Source organism: Pongo abelii, chromosome 3 (genome assembly GCF_028885655.2).
Source record: "Pongo abelii isolate AG06213 chromosome 3, NHGRI_mPonAbe1-v2.0_pri, whole genome shotgun sequence".
NCBI classification, from domain to species: Eukaryota; Metazoa; Chordata; class Mammalia; order Primates; family Hominidae; genus Pongo; species Pongo abelii.
In genome coordinates, this window is record NC_071988.2 from 149,634,050 (window position 1) to 149,651,834 (window position 17,785).

General features: G+C 42.2%; 1 protein-coding gene and 1 pseudogene across 12 annotated transcripts in view; one reads left to right on the forward strand and one right to left on the reverse strand.

The window, feature by feature from the left end:
• Positions 1-17,785, forward strand: part of LARP1B (La ribonucleoprotein 1B) — a 154,830-nt gene that overhangs the window by 4,883 nt on the left and 132,162 nt on the right. For 6 of the 12 annotated variants that reach the window (XM_024245941.3, XM_024245940.3, XM_063723656.1 and 3 more), the window contains exons 2-5: positions 9,413-9,471; positions 9,887-9,946; positions 12,730-12,904; positions 17,109-17,249. In XM_024245941.3, coding sequence (XP_024101709.1) covers positions 9,905-9,946; positions 12,730-12,904; positions 17,109-17,249 — 358 coding nt within the window. In that variant the 5' untranslated portion in view covers positions 9,413-9,471; positions 9,887-9,904. Of the gene's footprint in view, positions 1-4,110; positions 4,221-6,496; positions 6,521-9,412; positions 9,472-9,886; positions 9,947-10,520; positions 10,638-12,729; positions 12,905-17,108; positions 17,250-17,785 lie in introns of those variants that run through there. The other 6 variants (XM_054554487.2, XM_054554486.2, XM_063723655.1 and 3 more) reach the window with 4 other exon arrangements.
• LOC100437741 (large ribosomal subunit protein eL15-like) lies at positions 3,208-6,033 on the reverse strand (annotated as a pseudogene).

The window sequence follows — 17,785 nt, forward strand, 5'->3', positions numbered from 1 at the left end:
CCAGGCTGGTTTTGAGCTCTTGGGGTCAAGCTATCCTCCTGCCTCAGCCACCACAAAGTGCTGGGACTACAGGTGTAAGCCACCCTGCCTGGTGGCTTTCTATTTTCTATTTTCTTTCTTTCTTCCTTTTTTTTTTTTTTTTTTTTTTTTGAGACAGAGTCTCGCTCTGTCGCCCAGACTGGAGTGCAGTGGTGCGATCTCTGCTCACTGCAAGCTCCGCCTCCCGGGTTCACACCATTCTCCTGCCTCAACCTCCTGAGTAGCTAGGACTACAGGCGCCTGCCACCATGCCCAGCTGATTTTTTGTATTTTCAGTAGAGACAGGTTTCACTGTCTTAGCCAGGATAGTCTCGATCTGCTGACCTCGTGATCTGCCGGCCTCGGCCTCCCAAAGTGCTAGGATTACAGGCGTGAGCCACCGCGCTCGGCCTTTTTTTTTTTTGAGATGGAGTTTCATTCTTGTTGCCCAGGCTGGAGTGCAATGGTGTGATCTCTGCTCACCGCAACCTCCTCCTCCTGGGTTCCAGCGATTCTCCTGCCTCAGCCAGCCAAGTAGCTGGGATAACAGGCATGTGGCACCATGCCTGGCTAATTTTTATATTTTTAGTAGAGACGGGGTTTCTCCATGTTGGTCAGGCTGGTCTCGACTTCCCTACCTCAGGTGATCCTCCCACCTCCGCCTCCCAAAGTGCTGGGATACAGGTGTGAACCATCATGCCTGGCCAGGCTTTCTATTTTCTTGTCCTTTTTTTTGAGACAGAGTCTTGCTCTGTCACCCAGGCAGGAGTGCAATGGTGCGATCTTGGCTCACTGCAACCCCTCACCTCCCAGGTTGGAGCAATTCTCCTGCCTCAGCCTCCTGAGTAGCTGGGACTTCAGGCGCACGCAACCATGGTTGTCCGGCTAATTATGTTTTTTTTAATTTTTACTAGAGATGGGGTTTTACCACGTTGGCCAAGCTGGTCTCGAACTCCTGACCTCAGTTGATCTGCCCGCCTCGGCCTCCCAAAGTGCTGGGATTACAGGGGTGAGCCACCATGGTTGGCCTCAGGCTATTTTCTTAAGCAAATTTGCAACTTAAGAAGTAAAGAAATAGGACCAGAAGTTGTTTAAAGTTCACAGTGGGTACCTCTACATCTATTAGTTATCTATTAGTGATTGTATAATTTATACTATATAAATTGTGTAATTCTCCAAAACAGGATGCTCTTTGAGAGAGATAATTTTATTGAAATAACAGACTTAAATCAGGTCTATCCTGCTCAAACTTGGATTTACTGTCACTCTGTTAATGAGGTAAAGGAATTCCATCCACAAAATTTTGCCAGGAAGTTTATTACTACAGTTAGAAAACATAGGAAACACAGGGGAGAATATTTCAGGACAGAAATTATGAATTTTCTCTACATTACAACCTGCAGATCTAAGTGAACCAGATTCTTGATGCCTCGGCCCTTGTGAGAGACTTTCTTCCACTTTTAGGATGATTTTGATCATGTGTTGCTGTTTCTAGAAATCCAGATGAGGCACTCTTCAGCCAAAGTTGCTGCCCACCCAAGAGGCCTTTTATCTTGAAATTTAGTCATGAGACCAGAAGGAACTTCTCCCATCTGTGTCCTGACTTGGTATTAGTTTTATTTTGGATACCTCCTTTTTTTTTTTTTCTTTTTTTTTCTTTTTTTGAGATGGAGCCTCGCTCTCGTCGCTCAAGCCGGAGTGCAATGGAGCAATCTCATTACAACCTCCATCTCCTGTGTTCAAGCTCTTCTTCTGCTGCAGCCTTCTGAGTAGCTGGGATTACAGGCGCTCGCCACCATGCCTGCATAATGTTTGTTTTAGTTTTTTTTTTTTTTTTTTTTTTTTGAGACAGAGTCTCGCTTTGCTGCCCAGGCTGGACTGCAGTGGCACAATCTCGGCTCACTGCAAGCTCTGCCTCCCTGGTTCACACCATTCTCCTGCCTTAGCCTCCCGAGTAGCTGGGAATACAGGCACCCGCCACCATGCCCAGCTAATTTTTTTATTTTTAGTGGAGACAGGGTTTCACCGTGGTAGCCAGGATGGTCTCCATCTTCTGACCTCATGATCCACCCGCCTTGGCCTCCCAAAGTGCTGGGATTACAGGCATGAGCCACCGTGTCCGGCCTTTTTTTTTTTTTTGAGAGGGAGTCTCGCTCTGTTGCCCAGGCTGGACTGCAGTGGTGCAATCTCAGCTCACTGTAAGCTCCGCCTCCCGGGTTCACGCCATTCTCCTGCCTCAGCCTCCCGAGTAGCTGGAACTACAGGCACCTGCCACCACGCCTGGCTAATTTTTTTTTGTATTTTTAGTAGAGACGGGGTTTCACCACGTTAACCAGGATGGTCTCGATCTCCTGACCTCGTGATCCACCCGCCTCGGCCTCCCAAAGTGCTGGGATTATAGGCATGAGCCACCGTGCCCGGCCAATAATTTTTGTATATTTAGTAGAGATGGGGTTTCACCATGTTGGCCAGGCTGATCTTGAATTCTGGACCCCAGATGATTGACCCACCTTGGCCTCCCAAAGTGCTGGGATTGCAGACGTGAGCCACCACACCCGGCTTTTTTTTTTTTTTTTTTTTAAGAGACCGGGTCTCACTTTGTCACCCAGGCTAGAGTAGGAGTACAGTGGCACAATCGTAGCTCACTGGCAGCCTAGAACTCCTGGGCCCAAGGGATTCTCTCAAGTAGCTAGGACTATAGGCGTATACCACCATGCCTGGCAAATTATTTTATTTTTGTTTTTTAAATTTAAAAATAGAGAGTATCTTGCCACGTTGCCTAGGCTGGTCTCAGAACTCTTGAACTCAAGCTATTTTTATTTTTATTTTTTGAGATAGGGTCTCACTATATTGCCCAGGCCTAGTCTTGAACTTTTGGCAGCCTCAAAGGATTCCCCACCTCAGCCTCCCAAAGTGCTGCTATTATAGGTGTGAGCCTGGCCTGGCAGATTCTTTTTTTTTCCCTCTTTTAAAGAATTTATTTTAAATCTATTATATCACACAATATGTTTTATACACTGACATATAACCCCCTAACAAGATAAAGCAAAGACAAAAAAGTTTATCTTATTAGAAAGAAGATACACCATCACTTATTCTCTTCAAGCATTATTGCACTTTAACTTTTCTTAATTTGACAAAGCATTCATGAAACAGTCTGCAGACTAGTTTTAACAGATAAATAATACCTGTAAGCAGACATGATTGTCCTAAATTGTTTATTAGGTATGAATTTTACAAACTTTACTTATATTGGCTGTAACGGTGGAGCTGGAGAGTATTGCGCCTTCTCCAAGCTCCCTGGTGAGAACCAACAATAGTGTGGTGGCACTTAAGGCCCTTTCCAAGGCCATGGCTCTTTCGGCCTGCAGATGGCAGCCCATGCATCTTCCTATGCTTGTGGACTGGTTTGGTGATCCATTGGGTGTCAGGATTTCTTCTGATAGCTTTATGGGATGGATCAATGAGGATAACCTCAAAAAACTTGTATGTGGAATCTTCACCAACCCAGTGAGAATTCAGGACTTTTAGAGCCCCACAGTGGCATCCAGCTTGCTCCTTTGCAATGGACTGAAGACTTTGAGCAAACTTTAGCTGGTTAACACCATGATGGACAGGCTTGCCATAAGTCGCACCCTTAGGAACTGGGTGCTTTTGGCCACCATGGCGAACACGAATCCTATATATAACGTAAACTTGCTTGGCCTTGTAGCCCAGTTGGTGCGCTTTATCAGGCCGGATGGGGTGGGGAGCCCTGTGGAGAGCAGAGAGCTGGTGGTACTGCCAGCAACCGACTCTCAGAAGAAAGTGCATGGCATCAGACTGCTTTTCTCCATAGCTCCTGGATTTACTTGTATGCCCCATCTTGGCTTACCTGATGGCTGCCGCTAGACGGAAGGGGCGCAGATTCTTTTATTAAAATCACAATATGGGTTTATTAATCCCTTACTTGTAGTTATGGTTGTTTTTTGCCTATTAAACATTAGCATTCTAGTATAATTTCCATTCTTTTACTCATAACAATATGATGTTTCAAAAATACTGATTTTTTTCTGTCTTTTTCATTCTTATTTTTCTCGAACCATATGTTCATCATCAACCTCTTTTCTCCTACTGTTTGGTTCATCAACCCTATTTTCTGTTTGGTTCCTAGAAACCTCAAGTAAGCTTACTGTTGTTACCCTAATGAAATACCATTTTAAGTAAGTTATATAGAAAAAATGCATAAATATATTCTCCTTACAAAAATGAAAAACTTTCATGTCACCTTAAGATAATTTACTGAGGTGGGGCGCAGTGGCTCACGCCCGTAATCCCAGCACTTTGGGAGGCTGAGGTGGGTGGATCATGAGGTCAGGAGATCGAGACCATCCTGTCTAACATGGTGAAACCCTGTCTCTACTAAAAATACATAAAAAATTAGCTGGGCGTGGTGGTGGGCACCTGTAGTCCCAGCTACTTGGGAGGCTGAGGCAGGAGAATGGGGTGAAGCCAGGAGGCGGAGCTTGCAGTGAGCAGAGATCGCACCACTGCACTCCAGCCTGGGTGACAGAGCGAGACTCCGTCTCAGTAAAAAAAAAAAAAAGAAGGTAATTTACTAAATCTGAACGCCTTTTAAAAATTGCTGAGGTCTGCCCGGGCATGGTGGCTCATGCCTGTAATCTGAGCACTTTGGGAGGCTGAAGTAGGCAGATCACCTGAGGTCAGGAGTTCGATACCAGCCTGGCCAACATGGTGAAACCCTATCTCTACTGAAAATACAAAAATCAGCCGAGTGTGGTGGCCGGCACCTGTAATCCCAGCTACTCGGGAGGCTGAGGGGGGAGAATTGCTTGAACCCGGGAGGCAGAGGTTGCACTGAGCCAAGATGGTGCCATTGCATTTCAGCCTGGGCAACAAGTGAAATTCCGTCTCAAAAAAAAAAAAAAAAAAAAAGGCTGAGGATGACCGGCTGTAGTGGCTCATACCTGTAATGCTAACACTCTGGGAGACCAAGGTGACCAGGGTTTGAGGACAGGAATTTGAGATCAGCCTGGGCAGCATAGTGAAACCCCATCTCAATTAAAAAAAAAAAAATAGCTAAGGAGTGGTCCTAAATATGGCTGACATAGTTGATTTAGAGATTTACCTATTATCTTGATTTTTTCATTTTTGTATCTAGAAGAAACAACATTTTTATACATATGTCTTATATCCATGTGTGCCTTTCTCTAGGGTAGATGCTGAGAAGTAGAATTGTTAGGTTATAGGGCATTTTTTTAGTTTATGAGTTGCTTTTTATTTATTTACTTATTTTTTAATTTTTTTTTTTTTTTAAATATTTTGAGACAGAGTCTCGCTCTGTCGCCCAGGCTGGAGTGCCGTGGCGTGATCTCGGCTCACTGCAAGCTCCGCCTCCTGGGTTCATGCCATTCTCCTGCCTCAGCCTCCTGAGTAGCTGGGACTACAGGCGCCCGCCACCACGCCCAGCTAATTTTTTGTATTTTTAATAGAGACGGAGTTTCACTGTGTTAGCCAGGATGGTCTCGATCTCCTGACCTTGTGATCCGCCACCTTGGCCTCCCAAAGTGCTGGGATTACAGGCGTGAGCCACCGCGCTGGCCTTTACAAGTTGCTTTTTAAAGTAACTGTATAAATTGATACTCCCACTATTAGAGTTTGAGAATTGTCTTCTTTCATTTTTTTTTTTTTTTTTTGAGACCGTTTCACTCTGTCGCCAAGGCTGGAGTGCAGTGGCACTGTGTCGGCTCACTGCAACCTCTGTCTCCTGGGTTCAAGCAATTCTTCTGCCTCAGCCTCCCGAGTAGCTGGAATTACAGGCGTCTACCACCATGCCCAGTTAGTTTTTATATTTTTAGTAGAGGCAGGGTTTCACCATGTTGGCCAGGCTGGTCTTGAACTCCTGACCTCAGGTGATCTGCCCGCCTCAGCCTCCCAAAGTGCTGGGATTACAGGCATGAGCCACCGCGCCCAGCCATTCTTTCACATTTTAAAAAGCACTAATTTTTACCACATTTTCCCTTAAATACGATAAAATGTGAAATATTGATATAATCAGTGCATTTTCTTAATTAAAATATTGCCAAAAGATTATGGTCATAAGAATTAAGCTGAGTGAAATAGGCTCTATTTATTGTGTTGTAGCTTTTGTTTAAAGTATCCTAGCCCTTAAAAATATATTATTTTCTTTATCTGTTTACAGTTATTTCCTTGTAGGTCCCAGGGTTTAAGGATAACATTTTATTATTTATTTATTTTTATTTTATTTATTTATTTATTTTTTGAGATGGAGTCTCTCTCTGTTCCTCAGGCTGGAGTGTGGTGGTGCAATCTTGGCTCACTGCAACCTCTGCCTCCTGGGTTCAAGCGATTCTCGTCCCTCAGCCTCCAGAGTAGCTAGGATAACAGGCACCTGCCGCTATGCCTGGCTAATTTTTGTGTTTTTTCGTAGAGACGGGGTTTTGCCATGTTGGCCAGGCTGCTCTCGAACTCCTGACCTCAGGTAATCTGCCCGCGTTGGCCTCCCAAAGTGGTGGGATTATAGGTGTGAGCCACTGTGCCCAGCCTAAGAATAACATTTTAAAGATAGTGAAATAATGCTCAAAAAAGATGTACTGGTATATAGTTTCTGTCTTACTAATGATGTTTGAAAAATGGAGATATGTAGATACCGTGCTTGTTCATGTATATTTATAGTAGCTTAAATTTGCAGGGTGTTTTATTTGTTTGTGAGAAAGGATCTCGCTCTGTTGTCCAGGCTGGAGTGCAGTGGCATGATCATAGCTCACTGTAGCCTCGAACTCCTGGGCTCCAGCAGTCCTCCTATCTCAGCCTCCTGAGTAGCTGGGACTACAGGTGCACACCACCATGCCCAACTAATTTTTTTTTTTTTTGTAAAGACAGGGTTTCACTTATGTCGCCAGGGCTGCTCTTGAACTCTTGGGCTCAAGTGATTCTCCCACCTTGGCCTCCCAGAGTGCTGGGATTACAGGCTTGAGCCACTGTGCCTGGCTTGTTTCTTACTTAGAAACAAAAAACAGGTTTCATCTGTTTGAATGTACATGTTTTAGGCTGAGCGCGGTGGCTCACTCCTGTAATCCCAGTACTTTGGGAGGCTGAGGCGGGCGGATCACAAGGTCAGAGATCCAGACCATCCTGGCTAACACAGTGAAACCCCATTTCTACTAAAAATACAAAAAATTAGCTGGGTGTGGTGGCATACGCCTGTCGTCCCAGCTACTCAGGAGGCTAAGGCAGGAGAATTCGCTTGAACCCGGGAGGCGGAGGTTGCAGTGAGCCAAGAGAGCACCACTGCACTCTAGCCTGGGTGACAGAGTGAGACTCCGTCTCAAAAAAAAAAAAAAAAAGAATATACATGTTTTTTAATGTGAAAAAATTTTAAATTTAAAACAATTTACTAAACTGGCTTGCTATTTCAGTCTTAGGTGTTCTCTAATGACATGCAGCGTGATTTCCTCCATGTTAAAACATGAGAAAATGAAAAATTTCCTTTCTTAGGCTTCTTTTACCTGTAATCTGTACGTATATATAATTTTTTTTTTTTTGAATCAGAGTCTCATTCTGTTGCCCCGGCCGGAGTGCAGTGGTGCAATCTCGGCTCACTGCAATTTTCATCTCCTGGATTCAAGTGATTCTCCTGCCTCAGCCTCCTAAGTAGCTGGGATTATAGGCATGCGCCACCACACCTGGTTAATTTTTGTTTTTTTAGTAGAGATGGGGTTTCGTCATTTTGGCCAGGCTGGTCTTGAACTCCTGGCCTCAAGAGATCTGCCTGCCTTGGCCTCCCAAAGCTGTTTGGATTACAGGTGTGAGCCACTGAGTCTGGCCTGTATATATAAAATTATATTTAAAACCTGGTGGACTTCTTTCCATGTCAATACATATACAGCTTTGTCTGATTTCTAAAAGTTATATAGTATTTTGTGTATTATTACGTAGAGGCTGTTTAAATAGGATTATCAACAAAGTTGCACTGAACATCCTATATGGACATCTTTGTACCTTTTCTTGATTCCTAGATAATTTCCTGAAAATGGAATTCTTTTATTAAAAGTTATATACATTTTAGATGACAGATTACCCTTGAAAGATATACTACCTTGGCTGGGCGCCGTGGCTCATGCTTGTAATCCCGGCACTTTGGGAGGCCGAGGTGGGCGGATTACTTGAGGTCAAGAGTTTGAGACCAGCCTGGCTAACATGGTGAAACCCTGTCTCTCCTAAAAATACAAAAAAATTAGCCAGGCGTGGTGGTAGGCGCCTGTAATCCCAGCTGCTTGGGAGGCTGAGGCAGGAGAATGGCTTGAACCCGGGAGGGGGAGGTTGCAGTGAGCAAAGATTGCGCCACTGCACTCCAGCCTGGGCGACAGAGTGAGAAGATTCTGTCTCAAAAAAAAAAAAAAAGAAAGAAAGAAATACTACCTCATACTCTTACCAACAGCATGAGAGAAATAAAGAGACTCTGTCTCAAAAAAAAAAAAGAGTTATATTTGTAATTTTCTCCTGTTACATATATATATTTTTGACAGAATCTAGCTCTGTCGCCCCAGCTGGAGTGCAGTGGTGCAATCTAGGCTCACTGCAACCTCCACCTCCCAGGTTCAAGTGATTCTCCTGCCTCAGCCTTCTGAGTAGCTGGGACTATGGGCATGTGCTACCACACCGGGCTAATTTTTCTATTTTTAGTAGAGATGGGGTTTCACCATGTTGGCCAGGCTGGTCTCAAACTCCTGACTCCAGTGATCCGCCCGTCTTGGCCTCCCGAAGTGCTGGGATTACAGGTGTGAGCCACCAGGCCCAGCCTATATTCTGTTAATGAAAGGATTGTTCCGTCCGTTCAGTGTAATACACTGTGTTTTTTTTTTTGTTTTTGAGGCGGAGTTTTGCTCTTGTTGCCCAGGCTGGAGTGCAATGGCAAGATCTCAGCTTACCGCATCCTGTGCCTCCCAGGTTCAAGCAATTCTCCTGCCTCAGCCTCCCAAGTAGCTGGGATTACAGGCATGCGCCACTGTGCCTGACTGATTTTGTATTTTTAGTAGAGACGGGGTTTCTCCGTGTTGGTCAGGCTGGTCTCGAACTCCTGACCTCAGGTGATCCACCCACCTCGGCCTCCCAAAGTGCTGGGATTACAGGCGTGAGCCACCGCGCCCGACAACACTGTTAATATTTCTTACTTCTTGATTTGGAGACTGAAGATCACCTTGAATCTATGTGTCAAATGGAGTTGATTTTTTGCTAGGAATTTGAGTCTCAGAACCTTGGATTTTGGTTGGAAATGATGATTATACTGATTTACTGAAATTGACATAATAGTTATTTTGTTGAATTTATTGAATGAAGTAGTTGTAAAAACAATTCTATATATTTTCTTTAGAGTTCGGTTCCCTCAAAATTATAAAAGCAGGAAAGCTCAAGACAAAGAAATCCAACAAGGTATGTCTTCATAGGAAATAGTTCTTAACTGTATTGATTTTTGAAAATTGTGGCTAAGAACTCTTAGGTTATTATAAGTGTATTTTTCTTCTAATTGTATTATTGGTATTAGATTAAAGTTAATATTATGGAAAATCATAACCTTTATCCAAATCTCTATATATGCCTTTGTTATCATGTATAACTCAATTTAATGTTATTAAATAGTGGTGAAAGTTTTATCATAAGATTAAGCCATTCTTATTTCAAAATGTTCTATTGTTTGCAGAAACTTTTTGATTAATTTGGCAGATGCCTGCATATAACTGATTATAAATGATTATTAAAACTCCTTTCACTTTTAGAAAATGTTTTTTTCCTGCTTAAAATTTCTAAAACTAATTTGCAGACCTAACACTTATTTGTTACTTCTTAGGCTAGTGATTTCAGTGATATGGAGAATTGGCCAACACCAAGTGAATTAGTGAACACTGGAGTGAGTATTATTTTAAAGTTTTTTTTTTAAAGAAAGGAAAATGTATTTATTTCAACATGCAGAATTTTATTTTACTTAAAATGTAAAGAATTGTCATACTGGGGGACAGATTTTTTTTATTTGTTTGAGAAAGGGTCTTGCTCTGTCTCCAGGCTGGAGTGCAGTTGGTGTGATCACAGCTCATTGTAGCCCCAAACTCCTAGGCTCAGGTGATCTTCCTACCTCGATCTCCACAGTAGCTGGGACTATAGGCACGCACTACTGTGCACAGCTAATTTTTGTATTTTTCATAGAGACAGGATTTTGCTGGTCTCCAGCTCCTGAGCTCAAGTGATCCTCCTGCCTCAGCCTCCCAAAATGTTGAGATTACAGTATGAGCTACCATTCTGGCTGAGGAACAGATTTAAAAACTTGATTCATCAAGAAGATTACATTTTATTAGTTTAATTTGCAGTTATTCTTTGCTGCCAGTAATATTAGTAATGAACTTGTCTTAAGCTTTACTCATGGTAAGCTTAACCTAACCTATTATTTATTTCTTTTTTTTTTTTTTTTTTTTTTTTCTTTGAGACAGGGTCTCACTCCATTACCCAGGCTGGAGTGCAGTGATGTGATCACAGCTCACTGCAGCCTTGGCCTTCCAGGCTCAGGTGATCCTCCACCTTTGCCTCCCAAGTGACTGGGACTACAGGTGTGTGCCACCACACTGGCAGATTTTTAAACTTTTTATAGAGATGGGTCATGTTGCCCAGGCTGGTATCAAACTCCTGAGCTCAAGCAATTGGCTGGCCTCAGCCTCCCAAAGTGCTGAGATTATAGGCGTTAGCCACCATACCTCGCCTATTATTTCTTTAATAATGAAGACATATTATAAATTGTAATCAAATTTTTATATTTGTATAAAATCACATATATTGATAAAGAGGCACTGAAAACGTGGCGGCTATCCTTTTGATAGTTTACCTGCTTTTCAGATCACCTAATTTAATTCATCACATTTCCCTCATCTGGTTGTATTATTTTTTTGAGACAGAGTCTTGCTCTGTCGCCCAGGCTGGAGTGCAGTGGTGGGATTTCAGCTCACTGCAACCTCCGCCTCCCGGATTTAAGTGATTCTCCTGCCTCAGCCTCCTGAGTAGCTGGTATTACAGGCACGCACCACCACATCTGGCTAATTTTTGTATTTTTAGTAGAGATAGGGTTTTGCCATGTTGGTCTCGAACTCCTGACCTCAGGTGATCCACCCGCCTTGGCCTCCCAAAGTGCTAGGATTACAGGCGTGAGCCACTGCGCCCGGCCTCATCTGGTTGTATTCTTAAGAGGTAATCTTATATTTGAGATTTGCATTTTCTAGAATTTTATATATGTGGAAGCATTTAGTAGGTACCCTTTTTTTTCCTGGCTTCTACTCAGCATTATTTTGAGATTTACTTGTGTGTCAGCAGTTCATTCCTTTTTCTTACTGAGTAGTATGGATGTAACACAGTTTGTCCGTTCACCTATTGTTAATGGACATTTGGATTAATTTTACATTTTGGTTGATACAAATAAAACTGCTATATGAACGTTTGTGTAGAAAATTTTTCATTTTTTCTTGGATATGTAACTAGGTTGGATCATATAGTAGCTACCTGTTTTAGCTTTTTAAGAAACTGCCGAATTTGCACTTCTATCAGCAGTGTACGTGAATTCCAGTTACTCCACATCTTCACTCACTCTCTCTTTTTTTTTTTCTGAGACGGGGTCTCACTTTGTCACCCAGGCTGGAGTACAGTGGCATGATCTCAGCTCATTGCAGCCTTGACCTCCTGGGCTCAAGTGACCCTCCCTACTTCAGCCCCACAAGTAGCTGGGACTATAGGCATGCACCACCATGCCTGGCTAATTTTTTTGTATTTTTTGTAGAGATGGGGTTTTGCCATGTGCCCAGGCTGGTCTCAAACTCCTGAGCTCAAGTAATCTACCTGCCTTGGCTTCCCAAAGTGCTAGGATTACAGGTGTGAGCCACCGAACCCATCTTTGCTCACCCATAATATGGTCAAGTTTCAAAAAATATTTTAGCCATTCTAATAAATGTGGAGTGGTATCCCATTGCAGTTTTAATTTGCATTTTTCTGATGAATGAATGCAATAATCTTTTCATAGATTTGCCATCAGTATATCTTTTTGATGAAGTATCCGATCAATCTGCCCATTTAAAAAAATGGAAGGCTGGGTGCAATGGCTCATGCGTGTATCGCAGCACTTTGGGAGGCTGAGGAGGGTGAATCATTTGGGGTTAGGAGTTTGAGACCAGCCTGACCAACATGGCGAAACCCCCTCTCTACTAAAAAAAAAAAAAGAATTAGCCAGGTGTGGTGACATGTGCCTGTAATACCAGCTACTAGGGAGGCTGAGGTAGGATAATTGCTTGAACCCAGGAGGTGGAGGCTGCAGTGAGCCGAGATCGTGCCACTGCACTCCAGCCTGGGCAACAAAGTGAGACTCTGTCCCCCAACCCCCGCCCCGCAAAAAAAAAAAAAAAGTGGTATTGATTTCTTGTTACTGAGTTTTGAAAGTTCATATGTATTTTAGGTAAAAGTTCTTTATCAAATACTTAGCAAATACTTTCTCCTAGTCTGCAGCTTTACTTTTAACTGTCTTTTGAAAAGTAATTTTTTGCTTTTGATAACAGTTTTTGTCATTTGTTTTGCAATTTTAGGTTAGGTATATTGCCACGAATTTTTGGGTATGTTAGTGAAAATATTAATGGAAATCATTTCATTCTGAAAACCTTTTTGTAGTTTCAGAGCGTCCTCAGCCAAGGAAATAAAAAGCCACAAAATAGAAAAGAAAAAGAAGAAAAGGTTGAAAAGAGAAGTAACAGTGAGAGCAAAGAAAACCGGGAAACAAAATTAAATGGTCCTGGTGAAAACGTCAGTGAGGATGAGGCTCAGTCAAGTAATCAACGAAAGAGAGGTCAGTTTGTCCATATCTTTATTTTGATTTTAATGTTTGAAGAAAGTTGTAATGAGGAATTGTATTTCATTAACTGATCTCTGGTCGTCAAAAATGTATAGTTTGTGTTTCTTCAGGACAAACAATCTGCAGTGGTAACTCATTTGCTTTTGTAACATTTCTGAACTATTAGACTTTCCTTTTTGTATGTAACTTGTATTCTATGCAAGAAAATGGAATGGAGTTCCACTTAGAGGTACAGTTGTAGATACATTCTTGGAAAGTTGTGTGACAATTATTGTTCTTTTAGATCTGCATTGGAACTGCTCCCTATATTTAGGGAGTACTGTGAAAATTAAATACATTTTTTTCCTAAGAGAAAAGTGAGAATAGGCCGGGCGCAGTGGCTCACGCCTGTAATCCTAGCACCCTGGGAGGCTGAGGCAGGTGGACCACTCGAGGTCAGGAGAAATGGTGAAACCCTGTCTCCACTAAAAATACAAAAAAAAATTAGCCGAACATCGTGGTGTGCGCTTGTAGTCCCAGCTGCTCGGGAAGCTGAGGCAGGAGAATTGCTTGAACCCAGGAGGTGGAGGTTGCAGTGAGCCGAGGTCGCGCCATTGCACTCCAGCCTGGGCGACAGTGCGAGACTGTCTCAAAAAAAAAAAAAAAAGAATAATTTTAGTCAACCTTTTCCCTCATAGCATTCCCCTGTCAAAATTACACTTTGAAGGAATGAAAATATTGTCTTCATACCCTTTTCCATTTTCTTTTCTGAACTTTTCGTGTGTCTAGGGACAGTTTATGATTTACCTGCTTTGTAAAAGCGTATACTCATTCAGTGGTCGGAGTCTTGGTAAAAGTGTCTTCAGGCACTTCTAGGCAGAAAAGGGCTTTAAACTGTTAAGTTGTCAGTGACTGAAGCAAGGTGATTTTCTGGGAGCAGATGAGGTTAGAGACATAGATAGACAACGTCCATGGTATACAGGGCCTTGGAGTTACAATTCTATTTTGAGTGCCATGGGAAACCATTGAACCAAGATTCTCTGGAGGTGATATGGCATGGGAGGGAACATTTAATGGTAAAGTTGTTGCCAACTTCTTTAACACTTTAACTTTTACCATAGACTGATCACTTACTTGAATAGTTTGTCTTTTTTTTTTTAAGAGACAGAGTCTTGCTCTGTCACCCAGGCTGGAGTGCAGTGGCCCAATCTCGACTCACTGCAACCTCCGTCTCCTGGGTTCTAGCAATTCTTCTACCTCAGCCTCCTGAGTACCTGGGATTACAGGCGCACACTGCCATTCCTGGCTAACTTTTTGTATTTTAGTAGAGACGGGGTTTCACTGTGTTGCCCAGGCTGGTCTTGAACTCCTGAGCTCAGGCGATCCACCTGCCTCGGCCTCCCAAAGTGCTAGGATTACAGGCATGAGCCACCGGGCCTGGCCGAATAGTTTGTCTTTTTAATAAATAACTAATCTTTAGTGCAGGATAAGCATTATATTCACTTGATACAATGAATAAAGGCTAATTGCTCAAAAACAGTGACAACAAGACAAGTGGTTGTTAGAAAAATTTCTTCCTGTTTCTTTTTTTTAATTTTTAAATTTAAAAATGTTTTTAAAATTTTGAGACAGGGTCTTGCTCTGTCACCCAGGCTGGAGTTCAGTGGCATGCTCATGGCCCACTGCAGCCTCGATGACCTGGGGTCAAGAGATCCTCCCACCTCAGCCTCCTGAGTAGCTGGGACTACAGGCATGTGCCACCACGCCTGGCTAATTTTTGTATTTTTTTGTAGAGACAGGGTTTCGCCATGTTGGCCAGGCTGGTCTTGAACTCCTGGGCTCAAGTGATCCACCTGCCTCAGCCTCCCAAAGTGCTGGGATTAGAAGTGTGCGCCACCATGCCTGGCCTCCTCATTTCTTAACTACTTCGTCACTTAACTTTTTCCTGCTTCCTACATACGTAAGTAGTGTTCTTGACTGTCTAGAATCCATACAGATGACAGATTTGTTATCCTGATCTAAAATTTGTCTTTTTTTTTTTTTTTTTGAGATGGAGTTTCACTCTTGTTGCCCAGGCTGGAGTGCAATGGCGTGATCTCCAGCTCACTGCAACCTCTGCCTCCTGGGTTGAAGCCATTCTCCTGCCTCAGCCTCCCGAGCAGCTGGGATTACAGGCACCACACCCAGCTAATTTTGTATTTTTTTTTTTTTTTTTTTTTTTTTAGTACAGACGGTTTTCTCCATTTTGGTCAGGGTGGTCTCGAGCTCCCCACCTCAGGTGATCCGCCCGCCTTGGCTTCCCAAAGTGTTGGGATTACAGGCGTGACCCACCGCACCTGGCAATTTGTCTTTAATTGCTTCAATTAAAACTGGTCAGTCAACAGTAAAACCCAGGTGTTTTGTAGTTAGAACAATTCATATAATCAAGCTATTAATTGATCTAGAGTACAGATTTTTGACTTTAAAAGAAGGGCTTCTTTATGTCAAGGAATCTCACTGACAATTTATAGTATAAGATTAAAAGCCTTTTTAGATGCATTTATATTCACTTTTCCTCATTTGATCCATAGTTTGCAGGATTTATAGGATATCAATATTGTAGTTGCACACTAATATTTATTTTTAAATTACCTTGGCAGTTTTTTCATTGCCATGAGTCTTTATTTTGGTAGAAAATATAGATTGGGCAGAATACTGAACATTTTGAAACCTGAGCTATGGCATTCATGAATAGATGGTCTTCAGAATTTCACTATAGAATAACCATAAATAATTAGTTACATTGTCATTTAGTCATCAAGAAAAGTTAAACTGCTTGTGTTTTTTTTTTCCTTAGGAAGATGCGTAATAGCTGTAAAAAGTTCTGTCAGGTTAAAAAAATTTTATACTTATCCCTCTTCCCTCTTATATTTTGAGAAACCTCATTCATTAGTAAAAATCCTGGGTAAATTAATATTTTAGGCAGTGATCTGGAACTAAAAGTGCTGCAAACCTGAAGCCTAACTTTCCAAAGTATACATTATAGCGTTTTATCAGATATACCTCATTCTAAAGCCTAAGAATTTTAAATTAAACTGATTTTTTTTAAAAAAGCCTAAGAATCAAGTACTAAACAGGAATAGTCTGTATATGTACTTTTTTTTTTTTTTTGAGACAGACTCTCATCTCTGTCACTCAGGCTAGAGTGCAGTGGCACGATCTCGGCTCACTGCAACCTCTGCCTCCCAGGTTCAAGGAATTCTCCTGTCTCAGCTTCCCGAGTAGCTGCGACTACAGGCATGTGCCACCATGCCCGGCTAATTTTTGTATTTTTAGTAGAGATGGGGTTTCACCATGTTGGCCAGGCTGGTTTTGAACTCCTGACCTTAGGTTATCTGCCCACCTCAGCCTCCCAAAGTGCTAGGATTACAGGCGTGAGCCACTGCGCCCAGCCTTTTTTTTTTTTGAGATCTAGATATTGGACTGTTAATTGTCAGTGAAGTATTTTGGTCTGATGTAGGCTTATGCAGAGGAGAATGTTTTCATGTTACTTATATTGACATTGTTTCTTCTATGAAATGATAGATTGGTCCAAGGTGATGTAAGGAGTTCAGTTGTGTGTTTGGGATTTTTGGGCGGCTGGGCTTCGAGCTTGAACGCTTTCTTAATTGATGGCTGCTTTTAGGCCAACTATGGGGATTGTACTTTTTACTCTCTTTACAAGGTTTTTTCCTAGTGTCTAAAGAGCTGTCCCTCTTTAGACTAACAGTTAAATTTACAAGGGGATTGGGGGTTCTGTAGGCAAATTTAAAGTTGAACTAAGATTCTGTCTTGGACAACCAGCTATCACCCAGGCTGGAGTGCAATGGCACGATCTCGGCTCACTGCAAGCTCCACTTCCCAGGCTCAAGCTATTCATGCCTCAGCCTCCCGAGTAGCTGGGATTACTGGCGTGTGCCACTACACCTGGCTAATTTTTGTATTTTTTAGTAGAGACAGGGTTTCTCCATGTTGGTCAGGCTGGTCTTGAACTCCTGGCCTGAAGTCATCCGCCCACCGTGGCCTCAAAGTGCTGGGATTACAGGCATGAGCCACCATGTCTGGCCTCTTTACAAATAATCTTAAAATACACATTATGTGTTTCACTTATTTGATTAAAGTTCAGAGTGCTTTCAGATTGCAAGGGTTTAGTGAAAATTGTACATTTGTCCTTAAATGATTTTATTTTGTTTTCTTCAAGCTAATAAGCACAAGTGGGTACCACTCCACTTAGATGTTGTAAGATCAGAGAGTCAAGAAAGACCTGGATCCCGGAACAGCTCAAGATGTCAACCTGAAGCAAATAAACCAACACATAACAATAGGAGAAATGATACACGAAGTAAGTTACCATTCTAAGACAAAAATGACTAAGGAAAGACTTAGTCTTAATGCTCATTATTTTAGTAACCACATGTATAAACCATTTGAGAATAAGTTGAAGACATCATGTCCCTTTAACCCCAAATACCTTCAGGGTATATTTCATAAGAACAATATAACCGTAATGCAATTAACAACAATGAAACTAACATTAATACAATGTGATTGTCCACAGGCAGATTTTTCTCAATACAGTCCTTTATAGTCGTCCCCTCCCCTGCTCCAAGGATCCATTCTGGGATCACCCATTTAATTTAATTTTTTTTTTCTCTTTAGGCTCCATTAGTCTAACAGTTCTTGCTTTTGTCTTTCATGACGTTGATCTTTTTGAAGGTTGTAGGATAATTGTATTGTAGGTATCCCTTACTTTGGGTTTTCTAATGTTTCCTTATGATTGGATTGGGGTTGTGAATTTTTGTCAGGAGTACTGTATAAGAAAATATATCATTTTCTTTTTAGTGAATCACATGGGAGTATGACCTTGGTTTGTCCCAT